Raw genomic sequence first — 25,554 nt, 5'->3', positions numbered from 1 at the left:
CCCATTTCAAATACTTTTTCAAAATTTAGCTTGCTTGAGATGAGAATAGCAATGCTTCTCTTATGTCCTGATTTATATGAGGAGAAAAACAAATTAGTGGTCCATTCTCTTTAGTTTTCCATGCTCATTATCACTTAATATACTGTAAATACCCTGTAAATATACTACATGGGCTTCTTCTTTCTTCATTTTTGATAGAATTTTACTGAGTTTAATTGGATTTAACAGCCCATTGATATTAAAAGAAATAAATTTTACTTTGTCCTTAGCCATGTGTATTTATCTGTCAGTATTTCATTAAAATTAGCAAAATACAACTTAATCGATCTACTCCCTGAACAAATAAGAACCAAGAAATGTGAATGGAAAAAAGGTACCGAAGGTGTGATTCCAAGGCTGAGGTCTCTAGTAGATGACCCTGGGTCTAGCCGTGGGGGAATCGCCTCTCCTACCTGTAAGTTGAGGGCCCCCACTGCAGTACCCATGAAAGTAAGTGAACAAATCTGTGTCCATTACACAGAAAAGACTTCCCTGTGTATTCCTCCCATGTATATATTCTCATTTAGGTTGGGAAAAGGTGTGAATAAATGAATAAAAAAATAAAATGATTGAGTAATATAAAATGCAAATTGCATTAAGTACTACTTGAGATAAGTAAAGCACTGTCTATTTTTGCTTCTGTTTAGCTTATCACCACTTTTGAAATTAGACAGACCTTTTGGCTCTTCTGGAGGGGGTGCCGTCTGAAAACTCACAGTCTCTTCCTGATATTCTTCTCTCGCCCTCCTCCCGTCCCCTGCTTTCTCGATTCTCTCACTATTTCCTGAGCAGAGCGGGATAGCTGCTCAGCCAGGCTTTCCCTCGGTTTGATCACGCTGACGGGCAACCCTCTGGCCTTCATGTCTGCAGTCGCCTCTTCCATTGTCTGGTACAGTCTTCATAAAACACTTGCAGTTTAGCAGGGTACGGAGTCTGGAATCTAATCTTTCTTTGCTTTAACTCGCTTTGCTTCAGAATATTCCGTCCGGTTCTGCAGGACTGCTGGGGAGTAATCTTGATCAAAGTATATTAATTTCCCATTCAAAAATACCCTCTTCTTTCCCTAGGCCCTGCACAGAATCTCTGCTTTGGTTTTGTACTGAAGGAATCTGATTACTATTGTCCGTGGCTAATTTTCCCTGTTTCCAGAAGGCTTCAGGACGAGCGCACGGTGTGCTCTTTCAGTGTCAAGTGCCATGGTCAGGAGAATCTCCAGCTTGTCCCATAGCAAGTTTTCTACAAACTCCACCATAGACAACCCCTCCGCTCCTTCAGGAATATTATATATCCTGATATTCTTTCACCATGACCTTCCTTCTTGGTCGAATAATTTATTTTCTTGTTGATTTAACACTTTTATCATCTTACTTAACGTAGTTCCACATTTTGAACATGATCTTCCACCTTTTCAATTCATGTCTCTGCCACCGTTATTTTTTGATTAACGTTGGTGAGCTCTGACTTGATATAATTTAGTTGCTGTTTAATGTCTTTTTGGAATTCTCGTATCTCTTCCAGAATTTTTACTAAATTCGCCGCTTCGCCTGAACGAGGCCCAGCGTCAGCCTCGCTATCACGTGCTCATGTAGGAGAGCCACTCGCTGCACCCCCCTCGTCCACAAGCTCCAGTGATGTTTTATTATCTCCATTCCTTTTTTCCCATCCTTGCCCCCTTTATCAATTCAGATATTTTCGAGAGATCTAGTATTTGGCAGATTAACGGGATGAAATAAACATTTTCCCAGAGGTGCTATTATTTTAGGCTGCCGTTCTGAACAATAACATCACTGGAAGCCAATACATGGTTTCTGAAACTGACCAGCCTTTAGGAACTTGCAATTTTAATTTAAATAATATCTAGTCTTATTTTAACATGTGAATGAATTGAACACACACATGAATGTTTGAGGAACTCAACAGGCCAGGCAGCATCTATGGAAAAGAGTAAATAGTTGACGTTTCGGGCTGCGACTCTTGATCAGGATTTCCATCATCTGCAGATCTGTTTGTGCTTGTTGAGTCACAATTTGACATTTTTACACTGTAACCAACAGAAGTGATCCAGTTTTGATCAATGCAATTTTAATTATATTTCACATACATGAATACGTTCAGTTCAGAGTAACCAATCATTTAAACATATATAAACAGAAGAGATTCTGCAGATGCTGGAAATCCAGAGCAGTACACACAAAGTGCTGGAGGAACTCAGCAGATTAGGCAGCATCTATAGACAGAGTAAACAATTTCATGCCGAGACTCCTCATCATTATTTAAATATATATTCACGTTTGCCCAGACAATAATGTGCAGGTTATAGTTCTTCTAGCCGTAAGAAAACAGCAGAGAACACCAAGAGAACTGAAGCTCAGCAGGCCAAAAGTGAAACAAGATGCATGTGAAACAAGATCCAAAGACCTTCACTGGAACTCAAAGAGCAACAAGGTAAGTTTGTTCTCAGTAGTAGAAAAGATGACGGGAGGATGGGGAGAGCAAGGGGAGTCTTTCCGATAGGGAGAGAGAAAATTGATGAACTTGTGCTTTTTTGTCTGTGTGTTGTGTTGTTAATAGTGAGGTCAAAGAATATGCCCAAAAGGACATATTTCTTCTGCTTTCATGCTTAAAAAGTCCTGGAAAATAAAGGAACTAAAAACAAACCCCCTGTTAAAGATGAATCACTCTCAACAAAATTGTCGTTTGCTGATAAAAGGGAGGATTAGATAGCCAGAAGGCTAGATACTGTTCTGACCTGAAAAAAAAAGCAATACTACTCAAGCAACAACTCTTCTGTGGGTCAAAATGAAGGCGATGTCCCGTGCTGTGGCACCCAGAGACGAGATGGGTGAAGGATGGTCCACTATAGACAGTGAATTGAGGAAGATCAGCGGTTCCGTCAGAGGGGATTTGGGGTGAGTTAACATTCACTTACTTTTGGGAAGATCGTAATGTTACATAATCTGGTCACAGTGCTCGTGGTGTCAGCAGGCGGCAAAGATCATGAATGTGTCGAGGTAGACTGGTGACGCCCACCTTGCCACTCACCTGGTTTCACCTCCCATCTGCCAGCTTGTACCCATTCCCCTACCCCCGCTTCTCATCCTGACTTCTTCACCCTTCCTTTCCAGTCCTGATGAAGAGTCCCGGCCCGAAACTCTGAATTTCCATTTCCTGCCGTAGATGGTGCCAGACCGGCTGAATCCCTCCAGTATTTCATGTGTTGTTGGTGGGAGGCTCCATAGATACCCAGAGAACAGACAGAATAAGTCAGTTACGTGGGGACCTACCCATCAGTTCTGCAGCCTCTGCACCCTCAGGCACCTCATGAGGCCGTTATACAGACTCAGACTCCTGATGAAGGGTCTCGGCCCGAAACGTTGGCTACTCTTATCTCACGGGTGCTACCTGACCTGCTGAGTTCTTCCAACGTTGTGTTCGTATTCTCAGACTCTTTGTGTCGATCCCCTCTGTGCAAATAGTCTCTGCTGTTAGCAAACCACGCACGTACACAGGAATGTCGAGCTAGTGTCCCTCTGAGATCTCATCTCAAATCTTCTTGGGACACAGAGTGAGAGAGAGGAACTGGCAAGGTGGGGAAGGTGATGTGGCCAGAGAGATCGGTTCTCTGTATTTTAATTGTTTTCATGGTGCTGGCAAATGTATCTTTAGAAGTGTCCAAAACTAAGCATTTGGACGTACCCTCTCAGGGGACAGATAAACCAGTGCAACACCTCCTAAGTGATGATTTTCGTGGGTACTTATAAAGAAGCTGCCTAATCTGGCAGTTTCATATGATGTGGCAAGCACAAGGCTTTCAGTTATTTCAGGAAGGCAGGCCAGCCAGCCCTGGGTAACTGTAGACTCAAGGGGGACGGAATGGTGTGTTTAAAACAATGAACCTGATTGCAGTTATATGTTTGTATGGATGTAAACTTACAAAAAGACAAGGCAAGATTGTTTGTCAGCCTGCTCTTTTCCAGCTAAATACCATTAGACAACAGTTAACATACATGTGTGGATTCACTGTTCATCTTTAATATAGAAATGGACAAGTTAATGTCTGGAAAAGATATAGTATGCATAAAATTAAGATAAAACTAGATAAATTGATCACGATTAATGTGGCGTTACTTTGATCATCTTGTGAATTTTTCTGCACAAAACCATTCAAGGCATTTTTGTTTGCAATCGCAGAGGGAGTGGATCATCAGAAATTCAGATGCACAAGGCATTAAGGCAAATAAGGACTGTAGTCAGAAATTGAAATGCACAAGGGATTCAAGACATTGCGGGGCAGTTTTGGAGAACTGCCTTATGTTTTCCTGCCTTATTATTTAATGTTGACTCATCCCCTGTCCTCAGCAACAACGTCCTGTGTCTGGTGATCCTATGATGCATGAAACATGCCAGGTGGCGTTTCTTCCCTCACTGGAGGATTTCTGCAGATTCACTCACCGTTACACCAATATTTGCTGGATCTTTCCCTGCAATCAGCTTGTAAGCAGCCTCGGTAGCTTCCTCCTTAGTTTGGCCTTTGAATCTCTTTGGCGCCAGCTCTGCCAGAGCATTTTTAAACTCTTCAAAGGTGATTATGCGAGCTGTTTTGGCCCTGTGTGTATATGTAATTAAAATACTTCATTTCTGATTTTAAAAATGGCAATAAGAATTAAATCATTATATCATTATACCATGTTTAAAATGTGCATCAGTTAAACTTCTTCATATATAGAATTTGGAATTTGTAAATCACTTGAACAGTTAATACTGTACTTTTCTTTATTGTATACACTTTTCAAATGAGACATCCATAGAAACATAGAAAACCTACAGCACAATACAGGCCCTTTGGGCCACAAAGTTCTGCTGAACATGTCCCTACCGTAGAAATTACTAGGCTTACCCATAGCCCTCTATTTTACTAAGCTCCATGTACCTATCTAAAAGTCTCTTAAAAGACCCTATTGTATCCGCCTCTACCACCATTGCCGGCAGCCCATTCCACGCACTCACCACTCCCTGAGTAAAAACTTACCCCTGACATCTCCTCTGTATCTACTCCCCAGCACCTTAAACCTGTGTCCTCTTGTGGCAACCATTTCAGCCCTGGGAAAAAGCCTCTGACTATCCACACGATCAATGCCTCTCAGCATCTTGTACACCTCTATCAGGTCACCGCTCATCCTCCAACGCTCCAAGGAGAAAAGGCCGAGTTCACTCAACCTATTCTCATAAGGCCTGCTCCCCAATCCAGGCACCATCCTTATAAATCTCCTCTACACCCTTTCTATGGATCCCACATCCTTCCTGTAGTGTGGCAACCAGAACTGAGCAAAGTACTCCAAGTGGGGTCTGACCAGGGTCCTATGTAGCTGCAACATAACCTCTCAGCTCCTAAATCTATTCAATGATTGATGAAGGCCAATACACCGTACGCTTTCTTAACCACAGAGTCAACCTGTGCAGCTGCTTTGAGTGTCCTATGGACTCGGACCCCAAGAACCCTCTGCTCCTCCACACTGTCAAGAGTCTTACCATTAATACTATATTCTGCCATCACATTTGACCTACCAAAATAAACCACTTCACACTTATCTGGGTTGAACTCCATCTGCCACTTCTCAGCCCAGTTTTGCATCCTATCAATGTCCTACTGTATCCTCTGACAGCCCTCCACACTATCCACAACACCCCCAACCTTTGTGTCATCAGCGAATTTACTAACCCATCCCTCCACTTCCTCATCCAGGTTATTTATAAAAATCACGAAGAGTAAGGGTCCCAGAACAGATCCCTGAGGCACTCCACTGGTGACCGACCTCCATACAGAATATGACCCGTCTACAACCATTCTTTGCCTTCTGTGGGCAAGCCAGTTCTAGATCCACAAAGCAATGTCCCCTTGGATCCCATGTCACCTTACTTTCTCAATAAGCCTTGCATGGGGTACCTTATCAAATGCCTTGCTGAAATCCATATACACTATATCTATGGCTCTACCTTCATCAACATTTTTAGTTACATCCTCAAAAAATTCAATCTGTCTCATAAGGCAGTACCTTCACTTGACAAAGCCATGCTGACTATTCCTAATCATATTATGCCTCTCCAAATGGTCATAAATCCTGCCTCTCAGGATCTTCTCCAACAACTTACCAAGCACTAATGTAAGACTCACTGGTCTATAATTTCCTGGGCTATCGCTACTCCCTTTTTTGAATAAGGGAACAACATCTGTAACCCTCCAATCCTCCAGAACCTCTACCGTCCCCACTGATGATGCAAAGATCATTGCCAGAGGCTCAGCAATCTATTCCCTCACTTCCCACAGTAGCCTGGGGTACATCTCGTCTGATCCCAGTGACTTATCCAACTTGATGCTTTCCAAAAGCTCCAGCACATACTCTTCCTTAATATCTACATGCACAAGCTTTTCAGTTCACTGTAAGTCATCCCTACAATGGCCAAGATCCTTTTCTGCAGTGAATACTGAAACAAAGTATTCATTAAGTACCTCTGCCATCTCCTTCGGTTCCATACACACTTTTCCACTTTCACACTTGATTTGCCCTATTCTCTCACATCTTATCCTCTTGCTCTTGATAGGCAGGGGAGGAGAAGTGGAGGGCAGGATGGAACCAGAATGGAGAATGGGAAAAGAGAGAAGGGGACAGAGGCAGAAATGAAAGGGAATCAGAGGAATGGATGTTTATGCATCAGGCTACCCAGAGGGAATATGAGATGTTGCACCTCCAACCTGAGAGAGACCTCATTGTGACAGTAGAGGAGGCCACGGACCGATATGTTGGGTTGGGAATGGGGATTGGAATTAAAGTGGTCGGCCGCTGGGAAATCCTGCTTGTTGTGGATGGAGCCACAGTGTCCCTCTTAAAGCAGCTGGTTGATACTTTTGCAAATGTTTAGCACTGGTAAAAGAGTAAACAATGGGTCTTCCTTTCAGTTGTTTTGACTGAACAAGCATAGCCTTATCAAATTTAAAAGTAGTATTTCGTATTGCAGAAGCTTGCAAAAAGACTCAGCACTGCCATGTGGGCAATACATAATTATTCAATGCAGGGAGTGGTGTATTTCTGATTTGTACATTTATCAGCCACTTACTTCACTTTCGAAAAGACAATGTCAACGTCTGTTGAGGTGATGTTTTTGCCATCAACGATTTTGCAGTCTTTGCACAGCTTGGCCCAGTTTTTTCCAGTCATTTCATTGCCAGTGGCTTTGGTGTCTCCATAGGCCGCAAACTTCTTAAATGACTCATGTAGCATTTGTATGTTCACTGCACCTCCCTCAGCCATCCTCCTGATAAATACAGAAAGAAATGAAATAGTCTACTGCAAAGCGTACTGCCAGAAATGCACAAGGACATCCACTCTGTCAGATACCTCCTGTACCTAGTGAAGTGGCCACTGAGTGTGTGTTCATGGTCTTCTGCTGCTGCAGCCCATCCACTTCAAGGTTCAGTGTGTTCAGAGATGCTCTTCGGCACACCGCTGTTGGAACATGTGGCTATTTGGGTTACAGTCACCTTCCTATCAGCGTGAACCAGTCTGACATCTCTCATTAGCATGTTTTCACACACAGAACTGACACTCATTGGCTGTTTTTAAACTGTAGAGACTGTTGTACATGAAAATCCCAAGATTTCAGTAGTTTCTGAGACACCCAAGCTACCCCATCTGGCACCAATGGTCAAAGTCACTTAAATCACATTTCTTCCCCATTCTGACGCATGGTCTGTAGAACAACTGAACCTCTTGACCATGTTTGTATACTTTTATGCAATGAGTTGCTGCCACATGATTGTCTAATTAGATATTTGCATTCATGAGCAGGTGTAGAGGCGAATCTGATAAAATGGCCACTGAGTGTTGTGATGTGTGATGAGCAAACCAGGCTGAGATGGGGTCCAGAGTTGATCCCCCCTGTGAACTAGGCTGCTAACGAGAGAGAGAGAGAAGAAGAGGGGAGAGGCATCCTGCTGCAGATGCTGAGAATGAGAGAGAGAGAATGATTTAGTATTATGGCTTCTTTGATAATTGTTGACTTTTGCTCCAAGGACATTTTTGCCTGCTTGTGTAGATTCCTGCTAAGACAGCAAGGCGGGACTAGGTGATGGACAGGATGGATGACTGGCACCCTGTCAGGGGAGATAAAGAGCAAGTCTGCTGAGACACAAGCAGACTCACCACGGGACACTGGAAGAGCATTGTGCACCCACGCGAAGGTGGGGGTTCGGAGGATCGATTCGGGGGAATCGATCTTAGGCTCACAGTGTGTGAAGGCAGACCGGTGGGGCTTGAGTGTGTGTCCACCCTCGCCTGGGTGACAGGCTCACCACTGACGAACAGTCACAACGGAAGTGTCTCTCTCTCTCTCTCTCTCTCTCTCTCTCTCTCTCTCTCTCTCTCTCTCTCTCTCTCTGATACAACAGCAAGTACCTGGACTCTGAACTGAACTCTGCACCATCATAAGACTATTCATTTACCCCTAGACTTCGATAGAGCTTGGTTTTGATTCCTATTTCTACACTTCTGTACATATCATTGCTAACCTGTTTTATATGTATATTTGCATTTTATAGTACTGTATTACTTAGTTTTCTAATAAACACTTTTAGTTACAGTACCACCAGACTCCAACGTATTATTCCATTTCTGCTGGTTTGGTAACCCGGTCACGGGGTACACGACAGTGTAAAAAGTTTATTTCACCGCCTTTCCAGTGAAAAGTTGAATTTATTCAAGATCCGCAGAGAGTGTGAAGAGTTTGCTGTTCATTTTTCAGCAGGGAAGCATAGATCAGCTCAGTAGAAACAGAGAGAGGGTCAGACCCAGAGGACAGCACTGAAGAGAAGATTTCACCAGAACCCCAGTGGGGCAGTGGAGATCAGTCCTCGAGACTAACAGGACAATAAGGGTCGGATCAGGAGATCACCGAGTCATTGATCGCTGCATTGGAGATAAACTGTACCTTCATTATTTCTACCTTTCACCAACTGAAAGCTGTTGAGAATAACCTAATAAATGTTATTTGGGGGGAAAAGAACAAAAGCTTTTCTAAACAGAATGGATTGCAAACTGATGCAAGTTCAAACGTCATGGGGAGAGTAGATTTGAGCCTACTCGTTTTACTGAGACTCTGATTTCATTTATTGGATGAAACTCGATGTGATTCATGTTTGAACATATTTATTGCTCTGCTCAACAACAGCCAGTTTTCTAAGTGCAATCACTTGCTGGAAATTACTCTAAACTGGTAATCTCTTTTTATTGACACAACAGTGTGATGCTGTGCAGTGTTAGTGACCTGGGTTCATCGCTGCCGCTGTCTGCGAGGAGTTTCTACGTTCTCCCCATGACCGTGTGGCTCTCCTTGGCGTGCTCCAGTGAACTCCCACGTACTAAAGAGGTACTGGTTAGTTAGTCACATGGTTGTAATTGGGCAGCGCAGGCTCACTGGGCAGGAAGGGCCTGCTACTGTGCCCTTCTCTAAATAAACAAAAATATTTAAAAATAAATAAAACTCGAGGGCCCTCAGTCTGGGCTGTAACTCTTCCGTCTGTTTCTAACACGTGCACTGCTTCTCTCTACAAATTGTTGCTGGATCTCCAGAGTATTGCCAGCATTCCACGTCCACATGGTTGAAGTAGCAGAATGGCCGGTATATATTTAACAACAGTACTCCCTGAGCGAACATGTGTAGCATAAGGATAGGACGTTCAGAAAGCATTGGCCATTTTATCTGCATTTAGCCTGCAAGCAATTTTGTCTCTCCAAGTATCATTTGCTTTCTGATGTACCAAGTATGTACATTTCATAAGTGTGTACAGCACCCAGCAACAACTGCATGGTCACCGCTGCCAGTGAAATCACCCACCATCAACTGCATGCCCAGTGCTACCAACAACATTGCCTGGCATGAACTGCATGGTCACCGTTGCCAATGAAATCACCCACCATCAACTGCATGCCACTGCTGCCAACGACTTCACTTGGCATCAACTGCATGCCCAGTGCTACCAACAACATTGCCTGGGATCATCTGCATGGTCACTGCTGCCAATGATATCACCTGGCATCATCTGCATGCCCAGTGCTGCCAATATCTGTCCTAGTTTAAGAAGCAATGAATACACAGCACAGGAAACAGCCCCTTGACCCAGCAAGGCTACACCAAACACCAAGCACCTGCGCTCACCCCTTTTTAATCCTGCGCTCACCCCTTTTTAATCCTGCTCTCACCCCTTTTTAATCCTGCTCTCACCCCATTTTAATCCTGCACTCACCCCTTTTTAATCCTACTCTCACCCCTTTTTAATCCTGCACTCACCCCTTTTTAATCCTGCTCTCAACCCTTTTTAATCCTGCTCACCCCTTTTTAATCCTGCGCTCACCCCTTTTTAATCCTACTCTCACCCCTTTTTAATCCTGCACTCACCCCTTTTTAATCCTGCGCTCACACCTTTTTAATCCTGCACTCACCCCTTTTTAATCCTGCTCTCAACCCTTTTTAATCCTGCGCTCACCACTTTTTAATCCTGCGCTCACCCCTTTTTAATCCTGCTCTCACCCCTTTTTAATCCTACTCTCACCCCTTTTTAATCCTGCGCTCACCCCTTTTTAATCCTGCTCTCACCCCTTTTTAATCCTACTCTCACCCCTTTTTAATCCTGCACTCACCCCTTTTTAATCCTGCGCTCACACCTTTTTAATCCTACTCACCCCTTTTTAATCCTGCGCTCACCCCTTTTTAATCCTGCACTCACCCCTTTTTAATCCTGCGCTCACCCCTTTTTAATCCTGCTCTCACCCCTTTTTAATCCTGCACTCACCCCTTTTTAATCCTGCGCTCACCCCTTTTTAATCCTGCACTCACCCCTTTTTAATCCTGCGCTCACACCTTTTTAATCCTACTCACCCCTTTTTAATCCTGCGCTCACCCCTTTTTAATCCTGCACTCACCCCTTTTTAATCCTGCGCTCACCCCTTTTTAATCCTGCTCTCACCCCTTTTTAATCCTGCTCACCCCTTTTTAATCCTGCGCTCACCCCTTTTTAATCCTGCTCTCACCCCTTTTTAATCCTGCGCTCACCCCTTTTTAATCCTGCTCTCACCCCATTTTAATCCTGCTCTCACCCCTTTTTAATCCTGCTCTCACCCCTTTTTAATCCTGCGCTCACCCCTTTTTAATCCTGCTCTCACCCCTTTTTAATCCTGCGCTCACCCCTTTTTAATCCTGCTCTCACCCCTTTTTAATCCTGCTCTCACCCCTTTTTAATCCTGCGCTCACCCCTTTTTAATCCTGCGCTCACCCCTTTTTAATCCTGCTCTCACCCCTTTTTAATCCTGCGCTCACCCCTTTTTAATCCTGCTCTCACCCCATTTTAATCCTGCTCTCACTCCTTTTTAATCCTGCTCTCACCCCTTTTTAATCCTGCTCTCACCCCTTTTTAATCCTGCTCTCACCCCATTTTAATCCTGCACTCACCCCTTTTTAATCCTACTCTCACCCCTTTTTAATCCTGCGCTCACCCCTTTTTAATCCTGCTCACCCCTTTTTAATCCTGCGCTCACCCCTTTTTAATCCTGCGCTCACCCCTTTTTAATCCTGCGCTCACCCCTTTTTAATCCTGCGCTCACCCCTTTTTAATCCTGCGCTCACCCCTTTTTAATCCTGCTCTCACCCCTTTTTAATCCTGCGCTCACCCCTTTTTAATCCTGCTCTCACCCCTTTTTAATCCTGCGCTCACCCCTTTTTAATCCTGCTCTCACCCCTTTTTAATCCTACTCTCACCCCTTTTTAATCCTGCGCTCACCCCTTTTTAATCCTGCTCACCCCTTTTTAATCCTGCTCTCACCCCTTTTTAATCCTGCTCACCCCTTTTTAATCCTGCGCTCACCCCTTTTTAATCCTGCGCTCACCCCTTTTTAATCCTGCTCACCCCTTTTTAATCCTGCTCTCACCCCTTTTTAATCCTACTCTCACCCCTTTTTAATCCTGCGCTCACCCCTTTTTAATCCTGCTCACCCCTTTTTAATCCTGCTCTCACCCCTTTTTAATCCTGCTCACCCCTTTTTAATCCTGCGCTCACCCCTTTTTAATCCTGCTCACCCCTTTTTAATCCTGCTCTCACCCCTTTTTAATCCTACTCTCACCCCTTTTTAATCCTGCGCTCACCCCTTTTTAATCCTGCTCACCCCTTTTTAATCCTGCTCTCACCCCTTTTTAATCCTGCTCACCCCTTTTTAATCCTGCGCTCACCCCTTTTTAATCCTGCGCTCACCCCTTTTTAATCCTGCTCTCACCCCTTTTTAATCCTGCGCTCACCCCTTTTTAATCCTGCTCACCCCTTTTTAATCCTGCGCTCACCCCTTTTTAATCCTGCTCACCCCTTTTTAATCCTACTCTCACCCCTTTTTAATCCTGCGCTCACCCCTTTTTAATCCTGCTCACCCCTTTTTAATCCTGCTCTCACCCCTTTTTAATCCTGCGCTCACCCCTTTTTAATCCTGCTCTCACCCCTTTTTAATCCTACTCTCACCCCTTTTTAATCCTGCGCTCACCCCTTTTTAATCCTGCTCACCCCTTTTTAATCCTGCTCTCACCCCTTTTTAATCCTGCTCACCCCTTTTTAATCCTGCACTCACCCCTTTTTAATCCTGCTCTCACCCCTTTTTAATCCTACTCTCACCCCTTTTTAATCCTGCGCTCACCCCTTTTTAATCCTGCTCACCCCTTTTTAATCCTGCTCTCACCCCTTTTTAATCCTGCTCACCCCTTTTTAATCCTGCGCTCACCCCTTTTTAATCCTGCGCTCACCCCTTTTTAATCCTGCTCTCACCCCTTTTTAATCCTGCGCTCACCCCTTTTTAATCCTGCTCACCCCTTTTTAATCCTGCGCTCACCCCTTTTTAATCCTGCACTCACCCCTTTTTAATCCTGCTCTCACCCCTTTTTAATCCTGCGCTCACCCCTTTTTAATCCTGCGCTCACCCCTTTTTAATCCTGCTCTCACCCCTTTTTAATCCTGCTCACTCCTTTTTAATCCTGCTCTCACCCCTTTTTAATCCTGCTCACCCCTTTTTAATCCTGCGCTCACCCCTTTTTAATCCTGCTCTCACCCCTTTTTAATCCTGCTCACCCCTTTTTAATCCTGCGCTCACCCCTTTTTAATCCTGCTCTCACCCCTTTTTAATCCTGCTCACCCCTTTTTAATCCTGCTCTCACCCCTTTTAATCCTGCGCTCACCCCTTTTTAATCCTGCGCTCACCCCTTTTTAATCCTGCGCTCACCCCTTTTTAATCCTGCTCACCCCTTTTTAATCCTGCTCTCACCCCTTTTAATCCTGCTCTCACCCCTTTTTAATCCTGCTCAGCCCTTTTTAAACCTGCTCTCACCCTTTTTTAATCCTGCTCACCCCTTTTTAATCCTGCTCACCCTATTTAATCCTGCGCTCACCCCTTTTTAATCCTGCGCTCACCCCTTTTTAATCCTGCGCTCACCCCTTTTTAATCCTGCTCACCCCTTTTTAATCCTGCGCTCACCCCTTTTTAATCCTGCTCTCACCCCTTTTTAATCCTGCTGTCACCCCTTTTTAATCCTGCTCTCACCCCTTTTTAATCCTGCGCTCACCCCTTTTTAATCCTGCGCTCACCCCTTTTTAATCCTGCTCACCCCTTTTTAATCCTGCGCTCACCCCTTTTTAATCCTGCGCGCACCCCTTTTTAATCCTGCTCACCCTATTTAATCCTGCGCTCACCCCTTTTTAATCCTGCGCTCACCCCTTTTTAATCCTGCTCACCCCTTTTTAATCCTGCGCACACCCCTTTTTAATCCTGCGCTCACCCCTTTTTAATCCTGCGCGCACCCCTTTTTAATCCTGCTCACCCCTTTTTAATCCTGCGCTCACCCCTTTTTAATCCTGCGCACACCCCTTTTTAATCCTGCTCACCCTATTTAATCCTGCTCTCACCCCTTTTTAATCCTGCTGTCACCCCTTTTTAATCCTGCGCGCACCCCTTTTTAATCCTGCTCACCCTATTTAATCCTGCGCTCACCCCTTTTTAATCCTGCGCTCACCCCTTTTTAATCCTGCTCACCCCTTTTTAATCCTGCGCTCACCCCTTTTTAATCCTGCGCTCACCCCTTTTTAATCCTGCGCTCACCCCTTTTTAATCCTGCTCTCACCCCTTTTTAATCCTGCGCTCACCCCTTTTTAATCCTGCACTCACCCCTTTTTAATCCTGCGCTCACCCCTTTTTAATCCTGCTCACCCCTTTTTAATCCTGCGCTCACCCCTTTTTAATCCTGCGCTCACCCCTTTTTAATCCTGCGCTCACCCCTTTTTAATCCTGCTCACCCCTTTTTAATCCTGCGCTCACCCCTTTTTAATCCTGCGCTCACCCCTTTTTAATCCTGCGCTCACCCCTTTTTAATCCTGCTCACCCCTTTTTAATCCTGCGCTCACCCCTTTTTAATCCTGCTCTCACCCCTTTTTAATCCTGCTCACCCCATTTAATCCTGCGCTCACCCCTTTTTAATCCTGCTCACCCCTTTTTAATCCTGCGCTCACCCCTTTTTAATCCTGCGCTCACCCCTTTTTAATCCTGCTCACCCCATTTAATCCTGCGCTCACCCCTTTTTAATCCTGCGCTCACCCCTTTTTAATCCTGCGCTCACCCCTTTTTAATCCTGCTCTCACCCCTTTTTAATCCTGCGCTCACCCCTTTTTAATCCTGCTCTCACCCCTTTTTAATCCTGCTCACCCCTTTTTAATCCTGCTCTCACCCCTTTTTAATCCTGCTCTCACCCCTTTTTAATCCTGCTCACCCCTTTTTAATCCTGCTCTCACCCTTTTTTAATCCTGCTCACCCTATTTTTAATCCTGCTCTCACCCCTTTTTAATCCTGCGCTCAACCCTTTTTAATCCTGCTCTCACCCCTTTTTAATCCTGCTCACCCCTTTTTAATCCTGCTCTCACCCTTTTTTAATCCTGCTCACCCCTTTTTAATCCTGCGCTCACCCCTTTTTAATCCTGCGCTCACCCCTTTTTAATCCTGCTCACCCCTTTTTAATCCTGCTCTCACCCCTTTTTAATCCTGCTCTCACCCCTTTTTAATCCTGCTCTCACCCCTTTTTAATCCTGCGCTCACCCCTTTTTAATCCTGCGCTCACACCTTTTTAATCCTGCGCTCACCCCTTTTTAATCCTGCTCACCCCTTTTTAATCCTGCGCTCACCCCTTTTTAATCCTGCTCACCCCTTTTTAATCCTGCGCTCACCCCTTTTTAATCCTGCTCACCCCTTTTTAATCCTGCTCTCACCCCTTTTTAATCCTGCTCACCCCTTTTTAATCCTGCACTCACCCCTTTTTAATCCTGCTCTCACCCCTTTTTAATCCTACTCTCACCCCTTTTTAATCCTGCGCTCACCCCTTTTTAATCCTGCTCACCCCTTTTTAATCCTGCTCTCACCCCTTTTAAATCCTGCTCACCCCTTTTTAATCCTGCGCTCACCCCTTTTTAATCCTGCGCTCACCCCTTTTTAATCCTGCTCTCACCCCTTTTTAATCCTGCGCTCACCCCTTTTTAATCCTGCTCACCCCTTTTTAATCCTGCGCTCACCCCTTTTTAATCCTGCTCTCACCCCTTTTTAATCCTGCTCACTCCTTTTTAATCCTGCTCTCACCCCTTTTTAATCCTGCTCACCCCTTTTTAATCCTGCGCTCACCCCTTTTTAATCCTGCTCTCACCCCTTTTTAATCCTGCTCACCCCTTTTTAATCCTGCGCTCACCCCTTTTTAATCCTGCTCTCACCCCTTTTTAATCCTGCTCACCCCTTTTTAATCCTGCTCTCACCCCTTTTAATCCTGCGCTCACCCCTTTTTAATCCTGCGCTCACCCCTTTTTAATCCTGCGCTCACCCCTTTTTAATCCTGCTCACCCCTTTTTAATCCTGCTCTCACCCCTTTTAATCCTGCTCTCACCCCTTTTTAATCCTGCTCATCCCTTTTTAAACCTGCTCACCCCTTTTTAATCCTGCTCTCACCCTTTTTTAATCCTGCTGTCACCCCTTTTTAATCCTGCTCTCACCCTTTTTTAATCCTGCTGTCACCCCTTTTTAAACCTGCTCTCACCCTTTTTTAATCCTGCTCACCCCTTTTTAATCCTGCTCTCACCCCTTTTTAATCCTGCTGTCACCCCTTTTTAATCCTGCTCTCACCCCTTTTTAATCCTGCTCTCACCCTTTTTTAATCCTGCTGTCACCCCTTTTTAATCCTGCTCTCACCCCTTTTTAATCCTGCGCTCACCCCTTTTTAATCCTGCGCTCACCCTTTTTTAATCCTGCTCTCACCCCTTTTTAATCCTGCTCACCCCTTTTTAATCCTGTTCACCCCTTTTTAATCCTGCTCACCCCTTTTTAATCCTGCGCGCACCCCTTTTTAATCCTGCTCACCCTATTTAATCCTGCGCTCACCCCTTTTTAATCCTGCGCTCACCCCTTTTTAATCCTGCGCTCACCCCTTTTTAATCCTGCTCACCCCTTTTTAATCCTGCGCTCACCCCTTTTTAATCCTGCTCTCACCCCTTTTTAATCCTGCTGTCACCCCTTTTTAATCCTGCTCTCACCCCTTTTTAATCCTGCGCTCACCCCTTTTTAATCCTGCGCTCACCCCTTTTTAATCCTGCTCACCCCTTTTTAATCCTGCGCTCACCCCTTTTTAATCCTGCGCGCACCCCTTTTTAATCCTGCTCACCCTATTTAATCCTGCGCTCACCCCTTTTTAATCCTGCGCTCACCCCTTTTTAATCCTGCTCACCCCTTTTTAATCCTGCGCACACCCCTTTTTAATCCTGCGCTCACCCCTTTTTAATCCTGCGCGCACCCCTTTTTAATCCTGCTCACCCCTTTTTAATCCTGCGCTCACCCCTTTTTAATCCTGCGCACACCCCTTTTTAATCCTGCTCACCCTATTTAATCCTGCTCTCACCCCTTTTTAATCCTGCTGTCACCCCTTTTTAATCCTGCGCGCACCCCTTTTTAATCCTGCTCACCCTATTTAATCCTGCGCTCACCCCTTTTTAATCCTGCGCTCACCCCTTTTTAATCCTGCTCACCCCTTTTTAATCCTGCGCTCACCCCTTTTTAATCCTGCGCTCACCCCTTTTTAATCCTGCTCTCACCCCTTTTTAATCCTGCGCTCACCCCTTTTTAATCCTGCACTCACCCCTTTTTAATCCTGCGCTCACCCTTTTTTAATCCTGCTCACCCCTTTTTAATCCTGCGCTCACCCCTTTTTAATCCTGCGCTCACCCCTTTTTAATCCTGCGCTCACCCCTTTTTAATCCTGCTCACCCCCTTTTTAATCCTGCGCTCACCCCTTTTTAATCCTGCGCTCACCCCTTTTTAATCCTGCGCTCACCCCTTTTTAATCCTGCTCACCCCTTTTTAATCCTGCGCTCACCCCCTTTTTAATCCTGCTCTCACCCCTTTTTAATCCTGCTCACCCCATTTAATCCTGCGCTCACCCCTTTTTAATCCTGCTCACCCCTTTTTAATCCTGCGCTCACCCCTTTTTAATCCTGCGCTCACCCCTTTTTAATCCTGCTCACCCCATTTAATCCTGCGCTCACCCCTTTTTAATCCTGCGCTCACCCCTTTTTAATCCTGCGCTCACCCCTTTTTAATCCTGCTCTCACCCCTTTTTAATCCTGCGCTCACCCCTTTTTAATCCTGCTCTCACCCCTTTTTAATCCTGCTCACCCCTTTTTAATCCTGCTCTCACCCCTTTTTAATCCTGCTCTCACCCCTTTTTAATCCTGCTCACCCCTTTTTAATCCTGCACTCACCCCTTTTTAATCCTGCGCTCACCCCTTTTTAATCCTGCTCTCACCCCTTTTTAATCCTGCTCACCCCTTTTTAATCCTGCTCTCACCCCTTTTTAATCCTGCGCTCACCCCTTTTTAATCCTGCTCACCCCTTTTTAATCCTGCGCTCACCCCTTTTTAATCCTGCTCTCACCCCTTTTTAATCCTGCTCACTCCTTTTTAATCCTGCTCTCACCCCTTTTTAATCCTGCTCACCCCTTTTTAATCCTGCGCTCACCCCTTTTTAATCCTGCTCTCACCCCTTTTTAATCCTGCTCACCCCTTTTTAATCCTGCGCTCACCCCTTTTTAATCCTGCTCTCACCCCTTTTTAATCCTGCTCACCCCTTTTTAATCCTGCTCTCACCCCTTTTAATCCTGCGCTCACCCCTTTTTAATCCTGCGCTCACCCCTTTTTAATCCTGCGCTCACCCCTTTTTAATCCTGCTCACCCCTTTTTAATCCTGCTCTCACCCCTTTTAATCCTGCTCTCACCCCTTTTTAATCCTGCTCATCCCTTTTTAAACCTGCTCTCACCCTTTTTTAATCCTGCTCACCCCTTTTTAATCCTGCTCTCACCCTTTTTTAATCCTGCTGTCACCCCTTTTTAATCCTGCTCAGCCCTTTTTAAACCTGCTCTCACCCTTTTTTAATCCTGCTCACCCCTTTTTAATCCTGCTCTCACCCCTTTTTAATCCTGCTGTCACCCCTTTTTAATCCTGCTCTCACCCCTTTTTAATCCTGCTCTCACCCTTTTTTAATCCTGCTGTCACCCCTTTTTAATCCTGCTCACCCCTTTTTAATCCTGCGCTCACCCCTTTTTAATCCTGCTCTCACCCCTTTTTAATCCTGCTCTCACCCCTTTTTAATCCTGCTCTCACCCTTTTTTAATCCTGCTGTCACCCCTTTTTAATCCTGCTCACCCCTTTTTAATCCTGCTCTCACCCCTTTTAATCCTGCTCTCACCCCTTTTTAATCCTGCTCATCCCTTTTTAAACCTGCTCTCACCCTTTTTTAATCCTGCTCACCCCTTTTTAATCCTGCTCTCACCCTTTTTTAATCCTGCTGTCACCCCTTTTTAATCCTGCTCACCCCTTTTTAATCCTGTTCACCCCTTTTTAATCCTGCTCACCCCTTTTTAATCCTGCGCGCACCCCTTTTTAATCCTGCTCACCCTATTTAATCCTGCGCTCACCCCTTTTTAATCCTGCGCTCACCCCTTTTTAATCCTGCGCTCACCCCTTTTTAATCCTGCTCACCCCTTTTTAATCCTGCGCTCACCCCTTTTTAATCCTGCTCTCACCCCTTTTTAATCCTGCTGTCACCCCTTTTTAATCCTGCTCTCACCCCTTTTTAATCCTGCGCTCACCCCTTTTTAATCCTGCGCTCACCCCTTTTTAATCCTGCTCACCCCTTTTTAATCCTGCGCTCACCCCTTTTTAATCCTGCGCGCACCCCTTTTTAATCCTGCTCACCCTATTTAATCCTGCGCTCACCCCTTTTTAATCCTGCGCTCACCCCTTTTTAATCCTGCTCACCCCTTTTTAATCCTGCGCACACCCCTTTTTAATCCTGCGCTCACCCCTTTTTAATCCTGCGCGCACCCCTTTTTAATCCTGCTCACCCCTTTTTAATCCTGCGCTCACCCCTTTTTAATCCTGCGCACACCCCTTTTTAATCCTGCTCACCCTATTTAATCCTGCTCTCACCCCTTTTTAATCCTGCTGTCACCCCTTTTTAATCCTGCGCGCACCCCTTTTTAATCCTGCTCACCCTATTTAATCCTGCGCTCACCCCTTTTTAATCCTGCGCTCACCCCTTTTTAATCCTGCTCACCCCTTTTTAATCCTGCGCTCACCCCTTTTTAATCCTGCGCTCACCCCTTTTTAATCCTGCTCTCACCCCTTTTTAATCCTGCGCTCACCCCTTTTTAATCCTGCACTCACCCCTTTTTAATCCTGCGCTCACCCCTTTTTAATCCTGCTCACCCCTTTTTAATCCTGCGCTCACCCCTTTTTAATCCTGCGCTCACCCCTTTTTAATCCTGCGCTCACCCCTTTTTAATCCTGCTCACCCCTTTTTAATCCTGCGCTCACCCCTTTTTAATCCTGCGCTCACCCCTTTTTAATCCTGCGCTCACCCCTTTTTAATCCTGCTCACCCCTTTTTAATCCTGCGCTCACCCCTTTTTAATCCTGCTCTCACCCCTTTTTAATCCTGCTCACCCCATTTAATCCTGCGCTCACCCCTTTTTAATCCTGCTCACCCCTTTTTAATCCTGCGCTCACCCCTTTTTAATCCTGCGCTCACCCCTTTTTAATCCTGCTCACCCCATTTAATCCTGCGCTCACCCCTTTTTAATCCTGCGCTCACCCCTTTTTAATCCTGCGCTCACCCCTTTTTAATCCTGCTCTCACCCCTTTTTAATCCTGCGCTCACCCCTTTTTAATCCTGCTCTCACCCCTTTTTAATCCTGCTCACCCCTTTTTAATCCTGCTCTCACCCCTTTTTAATCCTGCTCTCACCCCTTTTTAATCCTGCTCACCCCTTTTTAATCCTGCACTCACCCCTTTTTAATCCTGCGCTCACCCCTTTTTAATCCTGCTCTCACCCCTTTTTAATCCTGCTCACCCCTTTTTAATCCTGCTCTCACCCTTTTTTAATCCTGCTCACCCTATTTTTAATCCTGCTCTCACCCCTTTTTAATCCTGCGCTCAACCCTTTTTAATCCTGCTCTCACCCCTTTTTAATCCTGCTCACCCCTTTTTAATCCTGCTCTCACCCTTTTTTAATCCTGCTCACCCCTTTTTAATCCTGCGCTCACCCCTTTTTAATCCTGCGCTCACCCCTTTTTAATCCTGCTCACCCCTTTTTAATCCTGCTCTCACCCCTTTTTAATCCTGCTCTCACCCCTTTTTAATCCTGCTCTCACCCCTTTTTAATCCTGCGCTCACCCCTTTTTAATCCTGCGCTCACCCCTTTTTAATCCTGCGCTCACCCCTTTTTAATCCTGCGCTCACCCCTTTTTAATCCTGCTCTCACACCTTTTTAATCCTGCGCTCACCCCTTTTTAATCCTGCTCACCCCTTTTTAATCCTGCGCTCACCCCTTTTTAATCCTGCTCACCCCTTTTTAATCCTGCTCACCCCTTTTTAATCTTGCTCACTCCTTTTTAATCCTGCTCTCACCCCTTTTTAATCCTGCTCACCCCTTTTTAATCCTGCTCACCCCTTTTTAATCCTGCTCACCCCTTTTTAATCTTGCTCACTCCTTTTTAATCCTGCTCTCACCCCTTTTTAATCCTGCTCACCCCTTTTTAATCCTGCTCACCCCTTTTTAATCTTGCTCACTCCTTTTTAATCCTGCGCTCACCCCTTTTTTAATCCTGCTCACCCCTTTTTAATCCCGCTCTCACCCCTTTTTAATCCTGCTCTCACCCCTTTTTAATCCTGCGCTCACCCCTTTTTAATCCTGCTCTCACCCCTTTTTAATCCTGCTCTCACCCCTTTTTAATCCTGCGCTCACCCTTTTTTAATCCTGCGCTCACCCCTTTTTAATCCTGCTCACCCCTTTTTAATCCTGCGCTCACCCCTTTTTAATCCTGCTCTCACCCCTTTTTAATCCTGCGCTCACCCCTTTTTAATCCTGTGCTCACCCCTTTTTAATCCTGCTCTCACCCCTTTTTAATCCTGCTCACCCCTTTTTAATCCTGCTCTCACCTCTTTTTAATCCTGCTCTCACCCCTTTTTAATCCTGCTCACCCCTTTTTAATCCTGCTCACCCCTTTTTAATCCTGCTCTCACCCCTTTTTAATCCTGCTCACCCCTTTTTAATCCTGCTCACCCCTTTTTAATCTTGCTCACTCCTTTTTAATCCTGCTCTCACCCCTTTTTAATCCTGCTCTCACCCCTTTTTAATCCTGCTCACCCCTTTTTAATCCTGCTCTCACCCCTTTTTAATCCTGCTCTCATCCCTTTTTAATCCTGCTCTCACCCCTTTTTATTTCGTCACATTCCCATCAACCTGCTGCAGCTTCCACCACTCACTCACACACCAGGGGCAATTTGCAGTTGCCCATTGACCTGCTAACCTGCATGTGTTTGGGGAGTAGGAGGACATCCAAATGGTCATGGAGTGACTGTGAACTTCACAATTTAAACCACTTCTTATAATGCTGTTGATAGAGTAAGTACACAGTGGTATTGGTGTATTTATGCACACTTTACTTCATATCTCTACTTTAACTTCAGTTTTTTATAAAGGACAGAAGAAGAATTTCAACAGATTTGTCAGGGAAGATTTTCCCTTGAGGGAACCGTGCCAACTAGAGCCTGTTTTATCATGTGCCTCCCAGTACCCCGAGACCCCATCCTTAACAATCAACTCCAACATCTTCCCAGCCACTAAGGTCAGACTAAATAGCCTTTCTTCTGCCTTTCCACCTTCTTGAAGAGTTAAGTGACATTTATAATTTTCCGGTATTCTTTAACCATTCCAGAATCTAATGATTCTTGAAAGATCATTACTAATGCCTCCACAATCTCTTCAGCCACCTCCATCAGAACCCTGGCAAGCACACCATCTCATCCAGGTGACGTATCCACCTTCAGACCTTTCGGTTTCCCAAGAACCTTCTCTCTAGTTCTGGTAACTTCACACTCTTCATGACCCCTGACACCTGGAACTTCCACCATACCGTTAGTGTCTTCCACAGTGAAGACTGATGCAAATTCAGTTCATCTGCCATTTTGTTGTCCCTCATTACTACCTCTCCAGCATCATTTTCCAGCAGTCTGATATCCAATCTCACCTCTCTTTTACACTTTATGGATCTAAAGAAACTGTTGGTATCCTCTTCGATATTATTGTTAGCTTACTTTCGTATTCCACCTTTACCTTCTTAATGATGTTTTTAGCTGCCTTTTTTTGTTTTTTTAAAAACTTCCCAATCCTCTCGCTTCCCGTTAATTTTTACTCTATTATTTGCCCTCTCTTTGGCTTTTATGTTGGCTTTGACTTCTCTTGTTAGCCACGGTTGTGTCATTTTTCCTTTAGAATACTTCTTCTTCTTTGGGATGTATATATCCTCTGCCTTCCAAACTGCTTCCAGAAATTCCAGCCATTGCTGCTCAGTCGTCATCCCTGCCAGTGTTCATTTCCAATCAATTTTGGCCAACTCCTGTCTCATGCCTCTGTAATTCCCTTTACTCCACTGTAATACTGATACATCTGACTTCAGCTTTTCGTCAAATTTCAGGGTGAGTTCGATCATATTACGATCACTTTCCCTCAGGGTTCTTTTACCTGAAGCTGTCTAATCAATTCTGATTCATGGCACAGCACCCTATCCAGAATAACTGATCCCCTAGTGGGCTCCCCCATGAGCTGCTCTGAAAAACCATCTCATAGGCTTCCTAGAAATTCCCCCTCTCTGAGTCCAGCACCAGCCTGATTTTCCCAATCTACCTGCATATTCAAATCCCTCATGTCTGTTGTAACATTTCCCTTTTAGCATGCATTTTCTATCTCCCGTTGTAAATTGCAGACCACACCCTCACCACTGTTTGGGGGTCTGTATACAACTCCCATCAGGATTGTTTTTTACCCTTGCAGTTCTTTAGCTCTATCCACAATGATTCAACACCCTTCCACCCAATGTCACCTCTTTCTAATGATTTGATTTCATATTTTACAAACAGCAACGCTGCCCCCTCTGTCTTCCTGCTTCTCCTTTTGATACAGTGTGTATCCTTGGACATTAAGCTCCCAGTTATAATCGTCTTTCAGCCATAATTCAGTGTTGCCTACAACATCACACATGCCAATCTGTTACTGTGCTGTAAATTCAGCTACCTTATTCCGTGTGCTGCATGCATTCAAATATAACACTACAGTCCTGTATTCACCCTTTTCAATTTTGTCTGCCTTTTACATTGGAACTCATCCTATTGACTGCAATTTTACTCTGTCAACAGCCTCTCCTCACAATACATTGTCGCTGTTTCTAAGCCCAGATACCTCATCTTCAGCACTATCATCCGCATTTCCTACGATACTTCTTGCATTGAAATATATGCAGCTCTGGATTCCAGACACACCATGCTCAACCTTTTGATTCCTAACTTTGTCTGAGGTCTTACCAACATCTGCCTCCACAACCTCTCCACTAACTTCTGGCACTCTGGTTCCCATCCCCCTGCAACTCCAGTTTAAACCCCATTGTGCAGCATCAACAAACCTTCCCGCTAGGGTATTAGTCCCCCTTCAGTTCAGGTGCAAGTCATCCCTTCTGTACAGGTGCCACCTTCCCCGGAAGAGAGTCCAATGATCCAAAAATGTGATGGCCTCCCTCCTACACCAAGTCACAAATTAAACTATGTAATCTTCCTAGTTCAGGCCTCACTAGCATGTGGCATGGGGAGCAATCCTGAGATCACAACACATCCATAAGAGGAGCATTCAACTCTCCTGCCTGGTATCTCTACTGTCCTAAATGAGCAGATATAAAGAAGGGAAGGAGAAAAATAACTGAACCTGGAGTTTTTCTTTGCTTTCTCTGACTGAGGCCTCTCTCCGCTGAAGCCTCAAAGAGTTATTACCTTAGTTATCATCGAAAGCAGAATCTGTCATGATTTGGTTGCTGCTTGTGGCTCCTTTTAATATGGTCTAGTTTGTTGTATAACCTGGGGTCCACAGATCCCTTGCTTAATGGCATCGGTCCATGGCATAAAAGAAGTTGGGAACCTCTGTTGTATAACAACAGTGGTGGGACGTCAAAAACACTCATGCTTAGCGATGTCCTGATTCTGGTGTGAACCAGAGGGAGCAATTTCTTTTCATTGTGTTACACCGTCACTTCACTAACTACACACAACACTGGGGTCAAAGGACCGCGACCTGTGGGAATTGGGACACATTTCAGCAAACGTTGGTGGAAATGTTACAATGCATGAAAAACAGACAATGGCACAAATCTTGGAAGAGATATAAAAAGATGAAACTCAGCATAAAATGATCTGAAACAGCAAAAAATGAGGTTTGCTCTCAAATCTGAAAACAAATCAATGCTCCTTAATCTTTCTTTCTGTACAAACCCTACCTGATCTGGCTACAGTTAACGTATTAAATAAGGAGGAATCACTGCTCTCACCTTTGAGCTCTTTCGGCGTTGTCCTGATAATCTCTCCACTAAGTTCTGCTGTTCCCGTTCAGTTACAAAATGTTCCTCTAAAGTGAAGGGATGTTATTTTCTGTTTTTCCTGTAGCCGTAGCAACAAGCTGTGTAACATCAAGAGGGCGTGATAAAATAGCACAGCACAAAGTGACCAGGTCATTAGTTACAGTTATAGTAGCAACAGCATTGTTTTGGTAGAATAGTAATTCAAAGGATTACACTTGATTTAAAGGACACATATATACAGTATCATTGGAATCTTAACATAAAGGTCAGGTTAATGGGCTGGTAATTTAGAGGCCCAAATCACTGATCTATGGACATTCAAATCCCACCACAGGAACTTTAATAATTTTATATTTAAACAAAAGATTGCACCAGTCATGAAACCACCAAATAGCTTCTTTATTCACAATGTTCTTCCTAATGTCTTTCGGGGAAAGAAATCTGCTACGCTCGTGCAGT

General features: G+C 44.7%; 1 protein-coding gene across 1 annotated transcript in view; it reads right to left on the bottom strand.

The window, feature by feature from the left end:
• Positions 1–25,157, bottom strand: part of LOC140740592 (tubulin polymerization-promoting protein family member 3-like) — a 35,612-nt gene extending 10,455 nt beyond the window's left edge. The window contains exons 1-3 of the mRNA XM_073069879.1: positions 25,066–25,157; positions 7,153–7,350; positions 4,492–4,645 (exon numbers count right to left, since the gene is read on the bottom strand). Coding sequence (XP_072925980.1) covers positions 4,492–4,645; positions 7,153–7,346 — 348 coding nt within the window. The 5' untranslated portion in view covers positions 7,347–7,350; positions 25,066–25,157. The remainder of the gene's footprint in view (positions 1–4,491; positions 4,646–7,152; positions 7,351–25,065) is intronic.
• Between the last annotated feature and the right edge of the window lie 397 nt (positions 25,158–25,554).

This window comes from Hemitrygon akajei, chromosome 17 (genome assembly GCF_048418815.1).
Source record: "Hemitrygon akajei chromosome 17, sHemAka1.3, whole genome shotgun sequence".
Taxonomy (NCBI): domain Eukaryota; kingdom Metazoa; phylum Chordata; class Chondrichthyes; order Myliobatiformes; family Dasyatidae; genus Hemitrygon; species Hemitrygon akajei.
This window is presented reverse-complemented; position numbering and strand designations above follow the sequence as displayed.